Genomic DNA, 20,818 nt, shown 5'->3' on the forward strand with positions numbered 1-20,818 from the left:
TTCTCTTTCTCAATGTATAGTCTCAATAACCTAAACTGAGAGCAGCAATAAACAATTTCAATGCTTTAAATTCCCCCTTCTTCCAAAATTGAAACAACCTAGCTTTGAAGAGAGCAATTGAAGAGAGCAGGAGCAGAGGAGAGAGAGAGAGCAAGACAGGCAGAGCGAAAAGGGGGCCGGGCTAGGCGTATCGAGTGTTTTCAGCACCGTGGACAGCTCCAGTCGCTCTGTATGTCTTGGCTGAAGCAACAACAGCATTTATCTCTGCATCTCTGTGGATTGTGCAGACTTCCTGCTGCACCTGTATCATTAAAAAGTGTTTTTGTGTTTGTGTGTGTATTTTTAAAGAAGTGGATCCTGACCGCACCAAGTTCTTTTTGTCTTCCACTTCCTTCGGAGCATGGCGACGTGTCTCTGTGACTGTTTCTGATGCGTGGGATGTTCCCCCGTATTGCGCGGATCCTACTTTAGGATCTAAAGAAGCGGAGTGAAGTTTGGGCCAGAGGCGAGCCGCATCTGCATCACCAACAACGGCGGCTGACAGGCGGTGAGTGGTCCAGATGCATTCAGCAGCCAGGATGAGGTTCCTGTGTGACTTTTTAAATTCCACTTAAAGACAGAGGAGGAGCCTGACACATCTGCAGGAGCGGAGCTTCTCATCGTGCATCTGCAGAAAGCCTCATTTCACACTCTTTCTTCACATTAGCGCCAAACAAAGACGTCAGAAATGAAGAAGTTTCGGAAGGTGTTGGACGGGCTGACCACCTCCTCTCCAGGTGGCGGGACTATGGGATCGCCGTCGTGTGGTAGCACTGCCGGGACCCCCACCGCGGCGCCGACCCCCAAAGAGATCGACGTGCAAGAGACGCTCGTGTCAGAAAACTTTCAGCTGTGTAAGGTGGGTGCCATGACTAAGCTTTGCTCTAGCCTGGTTGCGCTTGTATCTTCCTCGCCCTCTTTATTTACATTTCACACACACCGTGTTGACAATGGAGCACTGCTAGGCGTCCTCTGGTGTGATTTATGTTTAACGCTAAATTTAGTCATTTAATACTCGGGTGAAAGTTGCCCACAACACAACAAAAGAGTTTGATTTATTTATATATATATATGTATTTGTTTTGTTACGCCCCCTTAGACTAAGCCATTAGTCAGCCATCAAAGCTGGCATGTGGCTGTAGTTTGGGGAAGCTCCCACCAGAATATGTGTGTATATCCCGTGATCCAAGAGCCCGGAGAGCATGTCGATGAAGAGCAGCCTTCGTGTTGCATCAGCAAGCACACATAAATGGTGTGGAGGCGATGACATAACCAGTGTCCCTCCCTTGCATACAAAGTGCACACAAGAGGGACCCTGCAGTACTGTCCTCATACTTGATGTGCTTTTCACTCAGGGGGTGGGGGCTGGTGTTGATGTGCGTGCTAGTGTGTGCCGAGGTTATACAGTAGGTGTATTTATAGCACGATGCATTTCGGGGCCGACTGCAGTGATTATTGCTTGCGCCTGAAAGAAAAGGCTGAATTTTGGCGAGCTGTGTGAATAATTCATTAAGAATCCAGGAGAATGTGGGTTGTTTGCGCTGCTGTATTTTTGAGTGGAGGGAGGGGTGGGAGTTTGTCTTTTATTCCTACAAAGGGATTCGAGGAGGAGGAGGAGGAGGCGGCGGTTGATTCACAAGTAAAGGATGCTGCAGAGCAGCCTCGACAGGCTGGCTCGCAGGCAGACGGGGAGGAGAAAGTGCTGGAAAACCAGCGGCGGAATTGTCGAGTCCCATGCCGGTAGCTGCGCCTTCTTGCTAAGTGCTTTCATGCACTGTTCATATGAAATCCACTGTTTTGATCAGAGGTCACGTGTAAAAAGCACAAGTGCATTGAATTCCACCTCGGCACCACGTGTGCACGTGCGTGTGTGTGCGCGCGCGCGCGTGTGTAGAGGTGCGTTACACAGTGGGAGGAAAATGCAATCATAGCTTTGCCTCCATCCATTTCCCACCCCATACAGAGTTCAAAGTGTGACGGACAGGTTGTAAATCTGGCTCATGTGTCGTATCATCGGTCGTGTATCTATTTCTATCATCCCCCCCCTATATGGGAACTTTGGCCATCTCAAGTCATGCCCGATTGAAGGGAAAAAAAGAATACTGACACTAATATCAGGTGCCTATATCAACTCTGATTTGTCGGTTATTAGTTTGAGTGTATACAGTTCACAAAAGTATAACCAATTTCTCAGATTTAGGTACATTTAATTATTTCCAAAAAGCTTTTACAGACATGAACGCACCGGAGAAGGCTATGTAATATTTTGACTTTGTCATGGTGATGTCACTGCATGCAGTGGAGTGTGTTTATTTGTGTGTGGGAATTTTCTGGCTAACTTAAAAAAGTTAGTTAGTTAAAGTTAGTCATGACCTGCGTCCTCACCGTTGCAGTGTGGGAAGTTGCCACAACTCCTTTTGTTTGGATCCCGTTTTCATGTGTTTTAATTTCAAAGCGGACTGCAGTGCAAATTGTGTTCACAGAAGTGGCGTAAGAAGCTTTTATTGAACTCTCCCTTCAAGATTCAAGAGAATCTTGAAGGGAGATTCTTTTATTGAACTCTCCCTTGGACGGAATGAAATCAAGGGAGAAATTTGAGGTGGCAGATCGGCTCATTGAATCTTTCCTCTCATTTCTAACATGCAGAGGCTGAGAGAAGATGAGCTGCGAGTCACTCACAAGCTTTTCTTCTTGGTTATTGTTATAGTGGAACTAACATGCACCACCCTTCTATAAAATGTGTTGTGTAATTCCTGCAGAATCTTGCTTTAACAAACACCAAGCAGAAACGAGTATCAAAACAATGCCTCTTAAAAATAGCACTCATGGTTTGGCTCACTCCCAACGGTATTCTCAAATTGACCCACAAATGTCTTCCCATAATCGGCTTTAACGTGTTACATTAGCATGAATCATTCACATTACTGTTGCAGAGGTGAAACACTAAAAAAAAATAAAAAAAAAATAGAACACAAACCATATGCTCTTAAAATTAAAGCACCACATGGCCCACACAAGACCAAAAGCCTTTCTTTGCTTTAGCGTTGACACAAGCAAGCATGATGAGAGCATGTGGCTGCAATGTCAGCACACAGTGAGTGCAAACAGGACCGAAAGGGAACAATGTGTGCTCCAAATATCTGTCAGCGATTTGAGAACATAAAATAAAATTAAAAAAAAAGATGGCAAAGGCTGCTTCAAATTAAAACAGTTTTGGAATATATTTTCAACAATGCACTTGAAATTAGCAGCCCAGCCCTGCTCGACACAATAACTGTAAAGCCAGACTTAAAAACAAAAAAATTGATTTTTTTAATCTTCTGGTTTTCTCTGCGTGATGTGCGCACCCTCATGGCCGACAATGAGGCGCTCAATTGCAGCCACACAAGCGTACTATCTGCAGGAAAGATGCATTTTCAGTGTGTAGGTGTGGCTAGCTAGCTAACCGCTTTTTAGTCATGCCCCCAAAATCTAGAAAACTGACATAGGGAAAACCAGTTTTATTAATTTTATTGTATCTTTTGTTTTGTTGGTTTATCAAAACATGTATGTATTACTTGCTGTTATTGTTTGGCAGTTTAGCAGTTTTTGAAATTAATTCATACAAATACAATATTCTTGTTTTCCATGCTTTGCATAGAGTTTATAGTGTTGGTTTTGGCACACACGTTGAGGGCCTGGAGGATAGTTTAAAAAATAACTTGGACGCCCCAATAAAGAGGCCACTTGACATGCACACATTATCACACGTGTTTGAGTGCTAACTGATTAATATTTTAGGATCCAGAGCTTGTTAAAATGGCCACCCCTGGGACATCTTCAGGCCATTTCCACTTATAATATCCTTAAAAGAATCACTAATAACAAAATGAGAATGGCGATGACCCAGTAACATCACTTTGAATGAAAAAAAAAATCCTTTCATTGTGAATTAGGATAATCAGAAACACTTTATTGGAAAATGTAATGACTTTTTAAATGTCTTTTTTTCAGGCTAGTCCCCTGCTGAGGATTAATTGGACTGTAATAAGATTCAGTTTTGCTATAATGTGTTCAACATCTGGAGTTGGCACCTGGGAGCTTGAAATGTGTGAATCATCCTATTTCTTCGTACCCTAAAGTGTCAGTTAAAAAAATATCCCGTGTTTCCAATATCTGCTATATTGGGTGGAAGGTGTAAGCCAGGTTATTTGTAAAAATCTACTTCCTGGTTTGTGCCCATTTTGGCAATAGTAATAGCAGCTCAGCAAACAAAGGCTTCTCGTTTCTCCTTTTGATCGGAACACATTTTTACGCTCTGCTTTAGTTAGTCTACTAAGTAGTGCTGCTCAATATGATTTTAAAAGCTCTGTAATATTGCTAATCGTAGCAGGATGTGGCGCCGGTTCAATAACGATGACATGATGCTTTTGTACGTATTATATTGACAGTTTTACAAGGAAATGAGCCTTCCAAACGGCATAAAAAAGTGCTTTGTTTGTTTTGAAGACATTGGCAGAGGAAGGATTAAATCTCTTCTCTGGTAAATTTGCGGAGGAAAAACGTAGCAAGGCTGTGCATGATGAAAAGCAGATGATCTCGACATGGCCTCAGAGAGAGACTTGTGGTCCATTTGGTAACTGAAATAAATGCTTGACAAGTCAAGGCTGCTCTGTTCCCTTCTGGTGATCTTTGAAATCCTTCGTCTGACATTACCTCGCCACGTTCACGGCAACACTGCAGACTCTCAATGGGTGTGATGACTCAGTCTGACGGACTTCCAACTCGTCTCATATTACCATGTGTCAGAGGCCTCAAGGGGTTTCTCGAATAAGAAGGTGATGTCAGGCTAAAATGGAAAGCTGACGAAAAAAAAATATGAGAGAATCGATGTTTGACCTTCACTTAAAGCATGGAATTGTGCGGCAAAGGCAAAAACAGTTTGGCCTTCTTAATCAGGTGCTGCAAAAGGAGTCTTGAGTGATGCCAGCATGTGCAGTCTCAGCAACAGACTCTCATTCCCTTAAGTAAACTTTTCCAATCACTCTCTCAAAAATGGATCTCCTGGCAAGTTGGGGAAGCGGGGGTGAACTCTCCTGGCAGGCTCAAGGAAATATTTCTGCCCCTGGTTGCACATAGCAATGCACTCCGCTTTGATAGACGTCAATGTGAGTGTGAATTGTCAATCGTGTTCCTGGTTGGTGACCAGTGGAGAGAGCGCGTACTCTGCCGGGGGTAGGATTTGACTCACCCGTGACCCTAACCAAGGCAAGCGCAATAGAAAATGTGGGTTGCAATACTGTCCGGAGAATTCCATCTGTCGTCGCCATTGCAACCACACATCACCTACTTTAGTGCTCCATAATATTAATGATCCAGTCAGGGACAACAGAACAAAAACTTGTCAAAGCTGCACAAAAAAAAAGTGCCTTCATGAGTCTGAGAACTTTTATAGGACAAAGTTTACTGGCGTTTCTTTGACAGCTGCTGCTGTGTGTTGGGGATGGAAAATCATCTTCAAGGAATCGGATACATTATTAGTTTTCGTGAAGTAGCTTATGTTCGGTTTTGTGTGGGCTTCCAAAATTCAATGTCCACTCAGTTTGTAGGTTGCTTTTTCCTCATCGTCTGAACTTTTCAAACAGCCTCTCCTTGCATTCCAGTGCACTCCTCTTTAACAGATCAAGCCAGACGAGGGTGTCTCTTCTCGGCCATGCTTGATAAAGCGCCACATCAATACGCAGTCATTTTAGTGACGTGTGGCTTCCTAGTGAGTGTAAATTCTTTTATATGAGGTTGTTTATCTAACCCCCCAAAAAATGAGCCTATAGCCGTCAATGGCAGTGAATGAGTTAAAAGACAAAAAAAAAAAAACACTTTTAACCACTGCCTGACACAATGCACTTTGGTTTCTGTAACCACGACATCGTTATATTTAAAGAACTTGTTCACATAGTTTTAATCAATGACAAGTTTATTTAAATAAAAAACAGACAAAGATGTCAGAGGTGTGATTGGCAATTCCATGGATGTTGCGTTTAATGCAATAAAAAAAAAATCCTATTCAGTTATAAAATGTAGACATATATTGCACACAACCAACAAATGTATCCTAACCTGACCTCCTCCTTTATGAAAGTGATTCAAATAATATCAGCAGCACACCACCCGTGTATGTATATTTTGGGCGCTGATGAAAGCTGTACAGTAGGCCGAACATCTTTTTGCATATATTATAAAACAATGACAATAAGGAGCTTTCTCGAAAGCGTGGCGAGAAGTGCAACGTAGATGAAAATCTTTTTATTTGAATAGCATTAGAAGGAAGAACATGATCCTCACTCATGGACACTTACCAATGCGCCATTCAAAACAGAGCTTCTTAGTCTTTTATCATTTTCTTTCACATTTGTGATTTATTCATAAGTGCCAGCAATGTGTTTATATTCCCCCTGTTCAAATGAAGCGGTACACAAATTCATTTTGGCACCACTTATGCAAGCTCACAAGAGCCAGAACATTGGTTTTAGGTGCTTGTCGCAGAGTTACTGTGATTAAAAATTGGCATTTAGAGACACGAGGTCTCAGATTTGTTTGAAGAATTAGACGTGTTGTGGTTCACTAGTGAAGCATTAGTGAAGTTCTCATTGATTGACTGTGTAAATGAAAATGTGAATGCTTGTCTGTCTCCATATGTCCACTGTGAATGACTGGCGACCAGTTCGGTTTGTCGTCCGCATTTTACTCCAAGCCGGGAGAGGCTCCGGCTCGTTGCGATAGACGAGACAGAGTTTAGAATGTGCTGGTGAAAATTAGGATGTATTTATGGACAATTTATGTTCCAGTCTCGGCATAAATATGTGATGTTTATTTATACTCCCTCTACTAATTGACTTTTTTTCATCAGGGTTCGTTGAAACACTAAGCAGCAGACTTAATCCAATCACGATTTTTAATGTCTGTTGCAAATGGGCTCCATGAAGCCCCGGTGTTGTAAAAACAATCTCCTCCTTCTCCGTTCTTTAAAGTGATGCTTTCAACCCACACTTTTATCTGCGGAAACATACACTTAACATTTTGCCTTGACCTGAAAGGCTTGTCTGGTTAAATGCCACCAGACATTGCATAATGATTTGCTAGCAGACGCTGAGATTTCTTTATAATAAAAAATAGATACATATATTTTGCAGCAATTTTCAATCATGCCGGGATGCAAACCAGGTCGCAGAACAAAATACAAAGTAAATTTCGAACTCGCCACTGTAATTTTATTGTGTCTGGTAGTTTTTAGGTGAGCTTATCAAAGGAAAGAAAATTATTATAGGATGTTGATTAGCTTTTGCAAATGCATTTGTAAATAATTTTCAACTGCACTATATAAATATTTGTTCATTTTTTTGCAAATAAAAATGATAACAGAAATACTATAATAGATGAGTAGCTAATGCCCTTCTCCACTTTAAAATAACTTTTATTCCATTTCCCTTACTGTGAACAATGGAGGAATGCTTCTGGGTTTTTGTTTTCAGCCTCTGTGCTCTCATGCCACACACTTATCACTGCTTGTGCTCTTGAGTGCGTGCATTCATGTGCTGTGCAGAAGGAAATGCTTGTCAGCCTCAGAATCCGCCATGAATGTGACGCTTTCAGCAAAACAAACACAATAAGCCTATTTTTGGGCATAGTTAGAACCTAGCCATGACATACTTATTTCTCATCCTCTCAATGATGTCAGGTTAGACTTAGACTTAGACTTAATATTCTTTCTGATTTTCATTTGATCAGTACCTGTGGAAACACACCCCTTATAGATTTTAACACAATTTACCTTTATAGGTCTGCTCTGATACTTTAGCAGAACGCCTTGAAACTATCCACATTTAAATTATGAATTTTTCTGTAGGACTGTTGGTCAAGTCGTGAGGAATTTTCAAATAACCGATTTTCATATTGTATTGGCTTCAGCAGCATAATTAATGGTATGCAGTCACTTAAGCTCTCAAGCCTGTAAATTGCTAACATGAAAAATCAAAAATGCTATACTTTTTTTAATTAACCACTCCGTCAGAAATAAGCTGGTGTGATGATTACGCTCAATATTTGTACCTATAGGTGCTCAGTGTACAACAACGGGCTGGCAGTAAGAGACATGGGCGCTGTTTTCTATTTATAGAAACAGAGGTCTAGACCATCTCTGCAGCTCAACACTGTTTGGAGAGCGATAGAGAGAAAACGGTGGGTGGCACGAGGTGGTAGAAGGCGGTTTAGGATTCACGTGTCGGGCTATCGAATAGGACATCAGTCGTGTGCGCTTACAGATTGTGTGGACCGAGATGAGCAACACGAGAGCGAGAAAAAGGGGAGGCGGGATCAGAATGCGGAGAAGAGTTGATGTAATGCAGCTTCTGGTAGCTTTAACATTGCTCCAAATGCATATCTTGGCCACCATCACTTTACATGAATGGACTCCTTTTGGTGTTTTATTGTGGCAATGTGATTGATATAATGGGTATAATGGGTATTAAAAAAAATCTTGAATATTCTGGAAAAGCAACCACTAAGTGTTTTTCCAAGGCAAAAGAACACGGCCCTGATGAAATTGCATACAAAGATGGAAAATAGAAGGATCAAACTGTCTTTACAAATAGCATTATAGTAAAAGACAGGGAAGAAAAACAGCTTTACAGCAGCGTCGTCAAGCTTGCAATATGTATGAGCTGCTCTTGGAATCATCAGAGTAAATGCACTTCTCATCCACTTCTCGGCTGTCTTGTATGTATATGTGGGGGTGGCTCGGCTGTCTCCCAGCAACAGTGCACTCGAGTCGGGTCAGAGCACCTACCGGGGTCTGGTGGAAACTCCCGGAGGATACGTGTGTGTGTGTTTGTTTGTCTGTATGTGTGTTTGTCGGATGTGTACATGAATGGCTTTTCTCTTTGTTTTCAGTGTGGCCGCTTTGATTCTTGACAACACGGTGAAAGAATGATTCATATATCATCTCTTTTAAATAGCTGCAATACTTGTCTAATGATGAAATAGAGCGCTAAATAGCCCAACATTTCTTTGGAAATTGAACGTGAAGAAAAATGCCTTCACTGGACTGAAAGACCAAAATCAGAAATGGTTTGGAAGTGTTTTATGTCAAAAAATCCAGTGATGGTGTGAAAATGCCACATTGGTCCTTTGACGCTTCCGGAGATGAGGTCTTGCAACATTAGCGGAGGTTTCACAAGTTATGAGGAGTCTTGTGTGCCATGAAGCCTGAGACTCTCCACGCTTAGCTTTCTAGTCATATATATTATTATAAAACACCGTATCCTGTATAGATTTTATCCGGGCTGGTCTTGCTGTGCTTACAATCCGGCGACATATCTGATTGGCTATTACATCCATGACATTTCGACGCCATTCTCCAACGAGTTAAATTTTGAATTGCAGCTAGTTGCCGAATCCCGCACAGTGTGTACAACTTCCGCAGGGATTGGCTCCACCTTACCTGCAACCCTAATGAGGAAAGGTACTAAAGAAAAATAGACATATAATGTATTTTTTCAAGCAGTGTTTGTTTTGTATTGGAATTTACTGCAGCCACAAAACACAGACCACATTCACACTGGTTCAAACGATTTCATATCGCTCTGTGTGTTGTTTCTCATTTTCCTCTATCTATTTGGATCAGCACTGAGCGAATTCACCGTGTTTGTCCACAGACGCTCATATTATCCTTCCAAATTCATGCCTGTGCATGCTTAATTAAAGCTCAAAGGCCCGGGAGATGAGAGAGAGCGGAGGGGTTATACAACTCTGGCAGTTAGACGCAAACAAACAACCTCGACTTTTGTTCAGGAGATAACAATCTTTTTTTAGCATCAGTCACATTATAATTGTTCTAGCTCGCACTTCCACACCGGTAATGTCCATGCCTTCACATCTAAGTGGAGCAGATTATGGTAAGTGAGGCAAACCTGGGAAATGACCGCTCCAGTGCATACAAGGAATTTGGTAGGAGGATGGAGAGAAGTGCTCGTTCGCCTTGTCAAGTCTTGCATCGACTGTTGTCAAGGATCAACTTGAACCAGTTCAGTTTTTGATCATATTTGGAACTCTGGTTTGTACGAGACAGCTAACCTTGTAAACTTGTATTTGAAATTCAATCAGAATTGAGCTCATCAAAATTCTGCTTCATTGTCATTGTTGTCTTCAATTATGTGCATGTATAATCAGTTGAGTGCCTGTGCGGAATTACAGAACTCCCTTGGGAATATGTGTTTTTTTTAAATAACTTTTCTTGTGGTACCCTTGTTTGACGACGGGAAGATAATTAAAAAATGTGTCCACTTCTACTTTTCACGATCGGCATACAAATCTTACATCAACCTACTGTATTATTACAGTTTGTTCCTGAGTTTTTATATAAATTAACCCCCTAAAAAATCATCAAACGTGTCATAAAGTGGACAAAGCTGACCGTATAATTTCTTTTCAGACAGCAATTTATTGTGATTTTTTTTTTAATGATTGATATGTATTTGCAACAAAATGACACTTGAAAATGCAGACTTTCAGCAGACAGCACCTAACCTTGCGTGTCTACAGCTGAAAACATGTCGACGCCATATCCTTTTGATTTGAAAAAGCAAGGAAGCCATTTTATGAAAACACTTTTGGCGGCTATTATTGACAGCGGCTTAATTTTTTTATTGAATTAAATGTCAAAGATTTTCCAAAGCAAAGTCTATTTAGTTTTTTATAAAAGCACAGCTTCAACTGAGAACTGAACAATAGAATGTCACATTAGCAGGCAGAAAACGTTGCTGAAGTTGTTTTGCGTGTTTGTCTTGCAGACGGTGCGCCACGGTTTCCCCTACCAGCCCACCGCTTTGGCCTTTGACCCCGTGCAGAAGATTCTGGCAATCGGCTCCAGATCAGGTGGCGTTCGGATGTATCCTTGCCATCTGCTCACAGAGACACGCTGACCAACTGTATGTACACAAACAAAACAATTGTGTGTGAGATCCTATCCAAGTAGGGCAACGACAAACGCCACCGCTGAGAATTTGCATTTCGGCTCGTCTTTGTTTTGACAAAAATATCCTTTATCGTTACCTCTGCCGAGGAAATCAACAGGTCTTGTTTCGCTTCACAAAATCTCACGGAGACGTCCGACAGGGGCTGAGGAAAAAAACCCATTTGGCTTTATCCCGACAATAATCAAGGATCCTTCAAGGGGAAATTCAATTTACACTCTGTTTTATATTTTTGGGGCACCACATGGAGAAGCTTGAACATGCAGGATGAGATGTTAGATTGAACAGGTGTGTAAAATGATTGTGACCTTGAAGTGCGTTTCAAGGATGATATTTTGCCACCTTGCCCAGGAGCCAGTTGTAATTTTGAACCGCGAGCATCGTTGTTCCAAAGCTTCGAGTGGAGGTGGAAATATGTCATGCAGATTAGCCACTCATAACTATTGGTTAAAATCTCCGAGTGTGAATTCTTTCGAGTAGTGTTTTTCTAGTACGTCTTAATGCAAGGGCCTCTTCCTCCTCCGATTCTTCCTTTCCACGCTGTCATTTCATATTGCACAGCTGTCATGTCGCATGCTCAAAAGTGTTCCTCCAACCGCCCACGCCCTGGGTCACTCGGCCACAAGGAAAGGAGATGGCGTGTCAGTGGGACCTAGGTAGGAGATTACACCCTCGTAAATACACAGTGTTCCCAGCATCCCCCTCGGGAACCTGAGGCAGAGGCAGCAAACAATTATCGATGCTGCAGTTGTTACGCCGCTGGTCCTGCTGCGGTAAATGATGAACAGACACGGTGTTCTGCCGCTAACAGAAATTAGGGGAGGGGGGGAAAAAATACATTGAAAGGCTAGAATGAGAGATGCGATGTTGTTTTGCGAGAAACTCGATCCTAGAGTGGGAGATAAAAGGCGGATAAAGAGGTGGCTGATGAAAAGCTATTAAAACAAGTCTTGATTATGTGATAAGCTCAGGCAAATGAAGCAACGTGATCCGCTTTGTAGCGCCTGACAATGGTGCCGTCGCTTCCCTTGAAATTCCAGCGCTTGACTGCAAAGTGAAACGGAGATTGCGGCTAGATGGAAGCCCTTGAGTGACTTAGCATTTGTATTGACATGCTGCACACATCTCACCGTGCTCTCACGAGGGCCCTTGCTGATTCTCTTTCACCATTGCCGCACTTTCTGTTTTACTGTTTTTCCCCTTGCACCCCACTGCCTTTACCTCCCCCCTTGACTAAATCACGCTTTCTCAATGTCCACCTGTCGCCGTCATCCCCATTTATTTCTGCAATGCAGCAAAATGGTGGAACTTGTTTGTAATAGAAACACAATCACATCTAAAGTGACTAATAGAAGCCCCATGACTGAGCAAAATTGTGGCTAAAAAAGAAGACATTGCTTTCTGCTGATTGTAAAAATGAAATATTAACTTGTCGGATTATTGAAAGCAGAGTGCAATAGAGGTTACCGCAAAAAAATGTTTTAGGTTTGTATTACTTCCTTTCCCTTGTTGCCAGTAATAACCACTTTGGTAGAGGCAGTGACAGTGTCATGATGTAACTAATAACTGTATTTTGCAAGATCACCGTATTTTCTATCCCACAATCAAACTGCCTCACCTCAAATAGCTGCTTCATCTCCGCGCTCTCGCCAGTAAAAAAAAACACACAAAAAAAACCCAGCAGGTAGGAGCTGTAATTACACTTGTCCACAAAGTGGTACATTTTGTTTTGGTATGCGCCACGTCTCTCCAGGCTACAATGGGTGTGTATGCTCGGAACTGATAGGTGCATTACATTCAGCATATAGAGTGACATTACAGAAGCAGGACAGCGTGTCTGTGGAGTCCACAATGAAGAATAATGTGACGCAAGAGCGTGCCCTTTGAAAACAGAAAAATCTCTCTCTATTGTAAACAAAATATGAAAAGAAGCTGCCTCATAGATGCACCTGCAGTGTCATCACAATGCAAGACAAAAATAACGCGAGCTACTTCAAAGTAGAAAAACCTCAATTTTTGAAAACATGGAGATGCATAATCTATCTTTGTATCCCACAAGTGACACGTTGAGTAAGCATCTAGTCAAGTAGTAGCCTTCTGGCTTCAATTTCACATTCGATGTGTAAGTGCTGCATCCTACGTGTGTTTTTTTTCAGTTGAGTTGACTGTGCTAAGTGTGCGACATTTAATGCTTTGCTATTTCTGTTACACCCCATAGCTATGTTTCACTACACTCTTAATATTTATAGCGATGTTACCGTTTCAGTCTATCTCAACCATAATTACATTTATATGTAGTACAATATCATCACCCTTGACTCATTACATGCTTAGAACAAGCCTCTGGCATACTGCTGACTTCTTGCACTTGGCTGTTTAAATATTTGCTACTTTGGTTACGCACGATTATTTTTGATGCATAGTTTGGTGTATTTGTGTTGTGTTGCCATGTATTCTATTCTATGTTTTATTTTAGTTTAGTTTGCTTTATCTTAGTCAAGTCAAATCTAGTCTATGTTATACAGTAATCTCTGAAATCTGAAATTAATTTGAGAATAGGTCGATTTAGACAGGTTGTCCTTTTTTTGCTCACTTTTCACGGGCCAAGCTTACCCTGCTTCATCATGAACATCTCACCCTGCAACTTGCTACCTTCTTTTGCAGTGACCCTTTGGTGCTACGCAAATCTACCTGATCGTTATCATTACAGTTGGCAGGTAGAGAGTTCTAAGTGGTATCAGGAGATATTCAATCAGGAGCAAATGAGTGTGTAGTAGGACTGATCATGCCTCGCTAGTGACAGTGTGTGTCGATGCATAATGAGCTCAAGTTTGGACGCGGCATTTGTGGTTACAAAAATTATGCAAATACGAGCGCAGTGTGTGCAAACACATCTCGCACACTTTCCCATCTGATTATGGCTTTGGATGTGCTTCGTAGTAACTAAGCTACTGGGAGCAGCAACATAGTGATTATGTTTGCAGGCTGCTCAGACAGTCAGCCGATGAATGACACAGTGGTGAACGCTTAATTGATCGCTGTGCAGTCGTATTGTTTGTTTAATTGGAGCTGCAAAGCTGTCCTGTCGCAGGCAACGCTCGTGTGGCAAAATATGGACTGTGTCAGAAGAACTGGCTGACCCATTGAGTGTACATAATTAATTAGAATTAGCCAAATGCTAATTGTTGGCTGCTGGTAACAATGATTGCGCGGATGAAGTTATGTTTTTAATGTGATACGCAGATGGTAATTTTCAATACTGGCTAATTTAGTCCATTTCTAAAATCTTATATCAGAAGTGTCTTAAGCTTGCATTAATTACCATTTAAAATTTATAGATTTGCTCAATCGATATGGCACTCTTGGCAAATTACAGTCAGTGTATTAGTTCAACTCAACTGCGGCACAAAACAATCATTCAAACAAACATAAATCATGTGCCCTCCCACCAGCAGACGTTTCCATTAACCTGCACAATTCAGCCCACACGCGTACAGTATATAATTAAATTAAACAATAAGAAAAACAGAATTTATGCTGAAGGATGAAAAAACCCACAAACTATAATTTATCATAATGTTCAAAAGGCCCCACGGATGCAAAGATACAAATAACATGAGAGATCGATTCATGCAGGTGTCATACCACAATGTATCTTAGATTCAGAAGACATCCGTCCGTCGGTCCGTCGGTCCGTCGGTCCGTCGGTCCGCCCGTCCGTCCGTCCGTCCGTCCGTCCGTCCGTCCGTCCGTCCGTCCGTCCGTCCGTCCGTCCGTCCGTCCGTCCGTCCGTCCGTCCGTCCGTCCGTCCATCCATCCATCCATCCATCCATCCATCCATCCATCCATCCATCCATCCATCCATCCATCCATCCATCCATCCGTGGGTGTTTCAATTGTCTTTTTTTTTTTTTTAACTGAGCTGATCTCTATCTTCTGGTCTCCATCATTATGATGTCTCTCTGGTTTGGAAAAGCGCTAATTTCCTTTTGCCACCGTAATGATGCCATCAACTGTCGCTGGTTCTCATGATGCTTTGCGGTTTGTTGGCCTTTGCCATGATGACTGAGCCTTGCCACTTTTGTGTCCTTTCCGGCGTGAATAGCAGGCTAGAGGATAATGGGACTCATTTAGCTGATTTCGATATTTTCTTCTTTTTTTGTAGGTACTGTATGTCTGCTGCTTCCATTCTTTCCTTACTCTCATATCCATTTGTTCTGACCTTGATCCCTCATGTTCGATGGTACATGCATTGTCTCCATTGTTCTCTTTCTCTGGCTTGCCGCTTAACAAACTATGATTGTGCAGTGTAGGTTTTCTGTGCTTGGTTGTGATTTGGATATGAAATTTTGTGATACCAGTCCTGGAAATGTTCTACATACCATAACTTTTATTGAGGTTCTCCGTCTTGGTGAATGAGATGACCCCAGGTAGTCTGTACAGTAAATGTAAGGCAATTACTTGAAATTATTCTCATCCTTTTCATCCCGACATTTCCCCATATCCTCCTTACTGTCATTATCTGTTCCTTGGGAGCGGTGGCGAGCAGGTCGAGCCTTGAAAGGTCAGATGACTATTTATAGCCGTTGAAAATAATACCGGAAATGCCACTGGGTTTTTTAATCAGCATTCATACTATTGAATTTATAGCAAAAAAAATCCCATGTGGCAGTAGGTAAAATCATTTCATCTTAATTTATTATAATGAAGCAACTTGCAACTTCTGTGTCGCAAGGAAAAAAAAAAAGAAGCTATTAGCGCTGCTTCAGAGATATTTCACAAGGTCTCCTATTCTCTCTCATACAAACAGCATGGCTTTTTAAACATGCTGATGTTTTGTCATGAAATATCACAAGCACTTACCGAGTGACATCCTGTGAAGCCTTCAGCTGTAAAGAGCTTTAACAGGTCGAAAAGAATTCTGTGTAACCTTTGATATCTTACAATTGCGGGAAGATACTTTGTGTTTAGAAAGGACAAAGTGCAAAGTGTAAGCGAAAGACGTGAAGGTGCTGCAGAAGATGTGTGGGTCTATTTTTGTGTTGTTGTGGGTCGCAAAGCTGTTAGCAAGATGCAGTACGGCTCCGAATGTTACCGGGTCTTCTTTAAAAATGACTTCACTCTCTCTGGTGAAAGAGATGTATTTATGTTTGAAGCAAACGGTCTATCTGGTGCAAGATGGGCCTTTTGTTGTTTTGTTGGTTCATCATAGCATTTCGGCTCTAGAAGAAGAATTTTAACAAGTACGGATTCAGCCAATCACAAGCAGTTATTGGTTGAGTGTAAAATGCAAACCAATGCTCTTATAATTAACCACATATAAATTCATTTAAAATGTTACATCCAATCTGTTAGTCTTTAATTGGATTCGATTATGAGTCCATTCGAATGGAACGACTCGACACCCCCGAGATGGGTTCTCTAACACAATAAAGAGAAAGTAACTTGAATGCATATTTAGTTGCGTTTTTTTAATTTTATTGTATATGTGGCCTTACTGTTGCTGAAGACATTAACTAACATTTGGACCACACTGCCCCTGTTAAAAATTGAAGTACAGTTTAAAAAATATACAGAAAATAAATACAATTAAACAAAAACAGAATTAGATAAAAATTGAGCACACGGGGCTACAAAAACTTTTGATATCAGGCTGACTTAGCTAATTTGTTCTCGACGTTGACTCCATTTATGCAAATTCAGACATGATCTGTTTGCAGATGTCCAGGTTTAATTGTATTAACCGCAGAGTCAAGATAAGCTTGGCTGCCATTGAATGACATTGTACAATCTTCAACATTTAATAGTGACCTTTAAATGTAACCCAATGTTCATTCAAACAAAAAGCAATATGTAAAAATTGTGCAAAAAGAACTTAGTGTCTTGTGTTTGATGCATTTTTTTCCCTCGCTGTCAAAGCCAAATCGTCTCTACTCACTCTAGGACCGATCCAAGGTGATTTAGGTAGAAGGTGTTGGAGGTCAAATTGATCCTCAAATTGCAATTATCTCGTGATTGTCCTCACTGCTAATTCAGTTATTATCCCACACAAAGAAATATTTACGATCTGTACTTTTGACATTCCAACTTAATCAGTCACTATTGAGGGTTTCTAGTTCATTCATCGATTCATTATTGATTCGTTCAAATGCGATTGGCTGGCGAAAGGTTCAGGGTGATTCATTGATTCGTTCGTTCGTTTATTAATTCAGGTTGTACCCAATCTTTCTTCATATTTTTTTGTCGCAAGCATCCCGAGTGCTTGTTGTGAGGTTTCGCAAGTCGATCCATGCAAATGTTACCATTGAACATAAAAATGTGGACCCTAGAGGCAAAACAATTTCTAAGCACAATTCGTAGTGTCGCGTCGTTGGTGAGCAGAGAATCTCAGCAAGGTGTCACAACGCGGGAGCGCACAGCGTGGCACATCATATCGCATTAATTCATCCTGCCTATCTTCTAAACAACAGACCCTTGCCGAAGGGTCTTTGCGGTGCCAGCTGCCTCTCTTGTTAATTTGATTCCTCACCTCATCGCCCGGGCCGGGAGCAGTCGCATACAACCGTCCAGGCGTTGTTGTCATGACATCTGCTGGCCATGACAAAAAGAGCTTTTTGAAATCATTTCCCTGGTTTTCATGCATTCATCTCTGTTCCTGTTGGTTTGCTAAATGCGCTACAGATGACGGAAAATGATTCATATTAGTGCTCATTAGTGCAGCAGAGGAGGCCTGACGACAGGAGATAGACATGGGAAATGATGCAGGTAATGAATGCAAGCACTTACCGAGCTATTAGAAAATAATTTTGCTCAATTGTTCAAAAGTGAAAATGTAAATAGTAAGTCTTTCGTTTTCTATTAAATAGCAAACAGGACTCTTGATTACATGTAATCACTTTCCCTTCATGAGGCCATTCCAGTTATCTCCTATCTCATGTCAGACGTGTTTGTTCCAAACTTCTCCTTGTTTAAGAATGCAAATGTAAATTCCTCAAGAAAATGAGAAACTTTGAGTTTCTGTCCTCGAGTTCTAACAATTTAGTAACCCTATCAATAGACTATTCTAGGATCCGCTGAGTTGGCCATGACTGCTGGTCTCCACCTCCCTCAGTGAGGGAGGATGTAGGAGACCTGAATCATTAGTTACCCACAGTGTTTTGCGATTAGAGTGTTTGCCAATAAATATTGACATACTCCTCCGATTCATTGGATCATGTTATTGCACAGCATAGTGTAGCCAAGAACCCAACCATTCATCTTCTGGAGATTTTGGACTTCACTTTGGGCTCTTCACGCACGTTCACATAAACACCTATGATATATTCAGTGAGAATTTATTTTGGGGCCGTGGGAGGAAGCCGGGAGTATTCCGAGAGAACTCCCAATTGCACGTGAAAAGCATGCAGACTTCACATACAAAAGGTGTGAGCCTGACAGATATGAAATTGAATTGGATTAATAGTATGAGTGGTGATTTATAAAGAGAGGCAGCGTCTCACCTGATGCAACAGCTAGAAAATGCGTTGTAAAGTAATTGAAAATCCTTGTGTGTTTTGGCAGGAGTAATTTTGGTTAATTAGAATTTTATATTTGGGTTGTTTATTGGTGTGTGGGAGAGACTTTTGGGTGGGCGTGATTTTTTTTTGTGAGTGTCACTTCATTTTACTTGTACGTCTGAGAGATTTTTTTGGTGGTGTCACGTTTTGACTGTGTGGGTTTTTGGTGAGTGTTTGTGAGGTCATTTCATATGTGAAGTAGTCTTGGCGTATTTGTGTAATATTTTTTCTGTATATGGGGCTATCCTCATATAATCCAAAAGCCAGAGAAAAAGAGAGCCACTTGTATTCCCTTAATGTCACGCAAGTATATGTGCTCTCCCGCCGTGAGACTCCCAGTAAAACATATTCATACCAGAAGTCATGCTGGCAATGCTTCATAAAAACAAGACTTCCGAGACTTAATACCACATCTATTTTTCGTCAGTACCCCCCCCGAGCCAGACACAGGGAGTAGAGATGAGAACACAATTGCCGCTATTTTTCCCGTCTTTTTCTTCTGGTGTTTGTGTGATACAGTAGGTTACTATTTTATCTGTTGGGTCCCTGAAAGCTGATGAGAGACGGAAAGGAAAATGGCGCGAGAAGCTGATTCTAGAGCTGGATAAGAAGATACTACAGGGTTGTGAACATGCACAATGTGGAAATGAAACAGTTTGGGAGGGGGGAGCTGGGGTGAGTGAACTCCAGGTGTTGATGCACACAGAGAGGAACTATGCTCAAAGTGTGTGCCAATTCACTCTAAATGGAAATTGACTGTTGAATGAATGCATTGGAGGTGATAAATGCATGCTTCTCCTCAGTAGGGAATACAGCAAAATTTTGAATATTTCCATCCAAATGTTTTTGTGGGTATCAACTACCGATGCTCCTCCTTTCACTTCAATATTATTTTAGAGGTTGAAATATGTATGAAAGAATTTTTGTCATATACTTAAGGCACTGTACATTTCAAAAGTCAATTTTGATTGACACTTCTGTTTCACGGGTCTCGGCAGCCGCTCGAACATCTGGAAGCAAAGTCATGACCTATCTTATCGGCAGAGCCATCTGCAACATAATGAGCTATTAGGAGCGCTGCATTCACTGCCACTGCCTTCGCTTCTCACACTTACAAAGGTGATGTCATTCATGTTATTCTCCCCTGTGAATGCGATAGGTTATTTTTAGACAGCCCCCCCCTCCCATCCAGTTCAATTGTTGAAATGTTGTTGTTGATTCTTTTTTTCCCCTTCATATATGAGAGCTAATCCTGAATGATGTCCCTATTGGCCTTTCATAATATATTTCCTTGCAGCTTCCTTGCATCTTCATTCCGTTTGATGTGTTGTTCTCTAAGGTGAACTGTGGTCCCCTTAATCGCCACAGGCATCTTTTTAGAGGCTTTAACACACGGCCAATATCACAAGCTCGGCGTTGCATCTCTATGTTTACGCTCATGCATACATGCAAAGCCTGTCATATTCAGGCTCAAATGTGCAGAGAGTCGGTTGAACACCATTGAAGAGGATGCACGCCTCCTCGTGCAAGCAGGTGTTTGTGGAGGTGTTACGTGCGTGAACGCAAGGATGAACACAGAGATGCCTACGAGAAGATGAGAGGAGATTGACGATGGGATGAGAGATCGCTTCTTGGCAGCTCTGCCGAAATGGGCTGATTTATCTTCCCACAACGTGACTCACCGTTTGTGAGACATAAACTTCAAATTTTAAAGGACTTAATCAAAGACGCAATGGAAGAGATGGTGAGAGAATGGGGAGAAAAGTGCCTTGAGGATACAGTCAGGGAGAAACAGATGAACTGTTTGGATTTGAGATGAAATGCAATTACCGGGCCATTGCAGTATTTTTTGCTGTAGCTTGCTAAAAAGTGAGCCAAGAACTGCGTTGTACCATTTCACTGTACGAGCTTTTGGACTTCTGATGTTGAGGTGCTTTGGTAATACGAGTATTAGAGCCAGAGAGCAGAGTGTAAGGACTGTGGAGAGATTCTAATACAACCTTGTTACACATGGTTGGTTGGTGAACGTTTGCGTGGGAGGACCGCAATGTTTGGGCACATGCCTGAAGAAATTTGTTGCGTTGAGCCAAGTAATAGCGTGTCACTATTGGAAATGTGTAAAGTAAATACATGGCATAGACATTGGTTCTAGTATGCGTAATTATTTGGTTCTAAATGAGATTCTAATTGATTAGAGCATTTACATACGTAGTTGCT

At 41.5% G+C, this 20,818-nt stretch overlaps 1 protein-coding gene across 10 annotated transcripts in view; it reads left to right on the top strand.

The window, feature by feature from the left end:
- Positions 1–210: 210 nt before the first annotated feature.
- stxbp5l (syntaxin binding protein 5L) overlaps positions 211–20,818 on the top strand; it is a 63,936-nt gene continuing 43,328 nt past the window's right edge. For 9 of the 10 annotated variants that reach the window (XM_049727614.2, XM_049727612.2, XM_049727615.2 and 6 more), the window contains exons 1-2: positions 211–898; positions 10,863–10,960. In XM_049727614.2, coding sequence (XP_049583571.1) covers positions 728–898; positions 10,863–10,960 — 269 coding nt within the window. In that variant the 5' untranslated portion in view covers positions 211–727. The remainder of the gene's footprint in view (positions 899–10,862; positions 10,961–20,818) is intronic. The other variant, XM_049727610.2, reaches the window with a different exon arrangement.

This window comes from Syngnathus scovelli, chromosome 8 (assembly GCF_024217435.2).
Source record: "Syngnathus scovelli strain Florida chromosome 8, RoL_Ssco_1.2, whole genome shotgun sequence".
Taxonomy (NCBI): domain Eukaryota; kingdom Metazoa; phylum Chordata; class Actinopteri; order Syngnathiformes; family Syngnathidae; genus Syngnathus; species Syngnathus scovelli.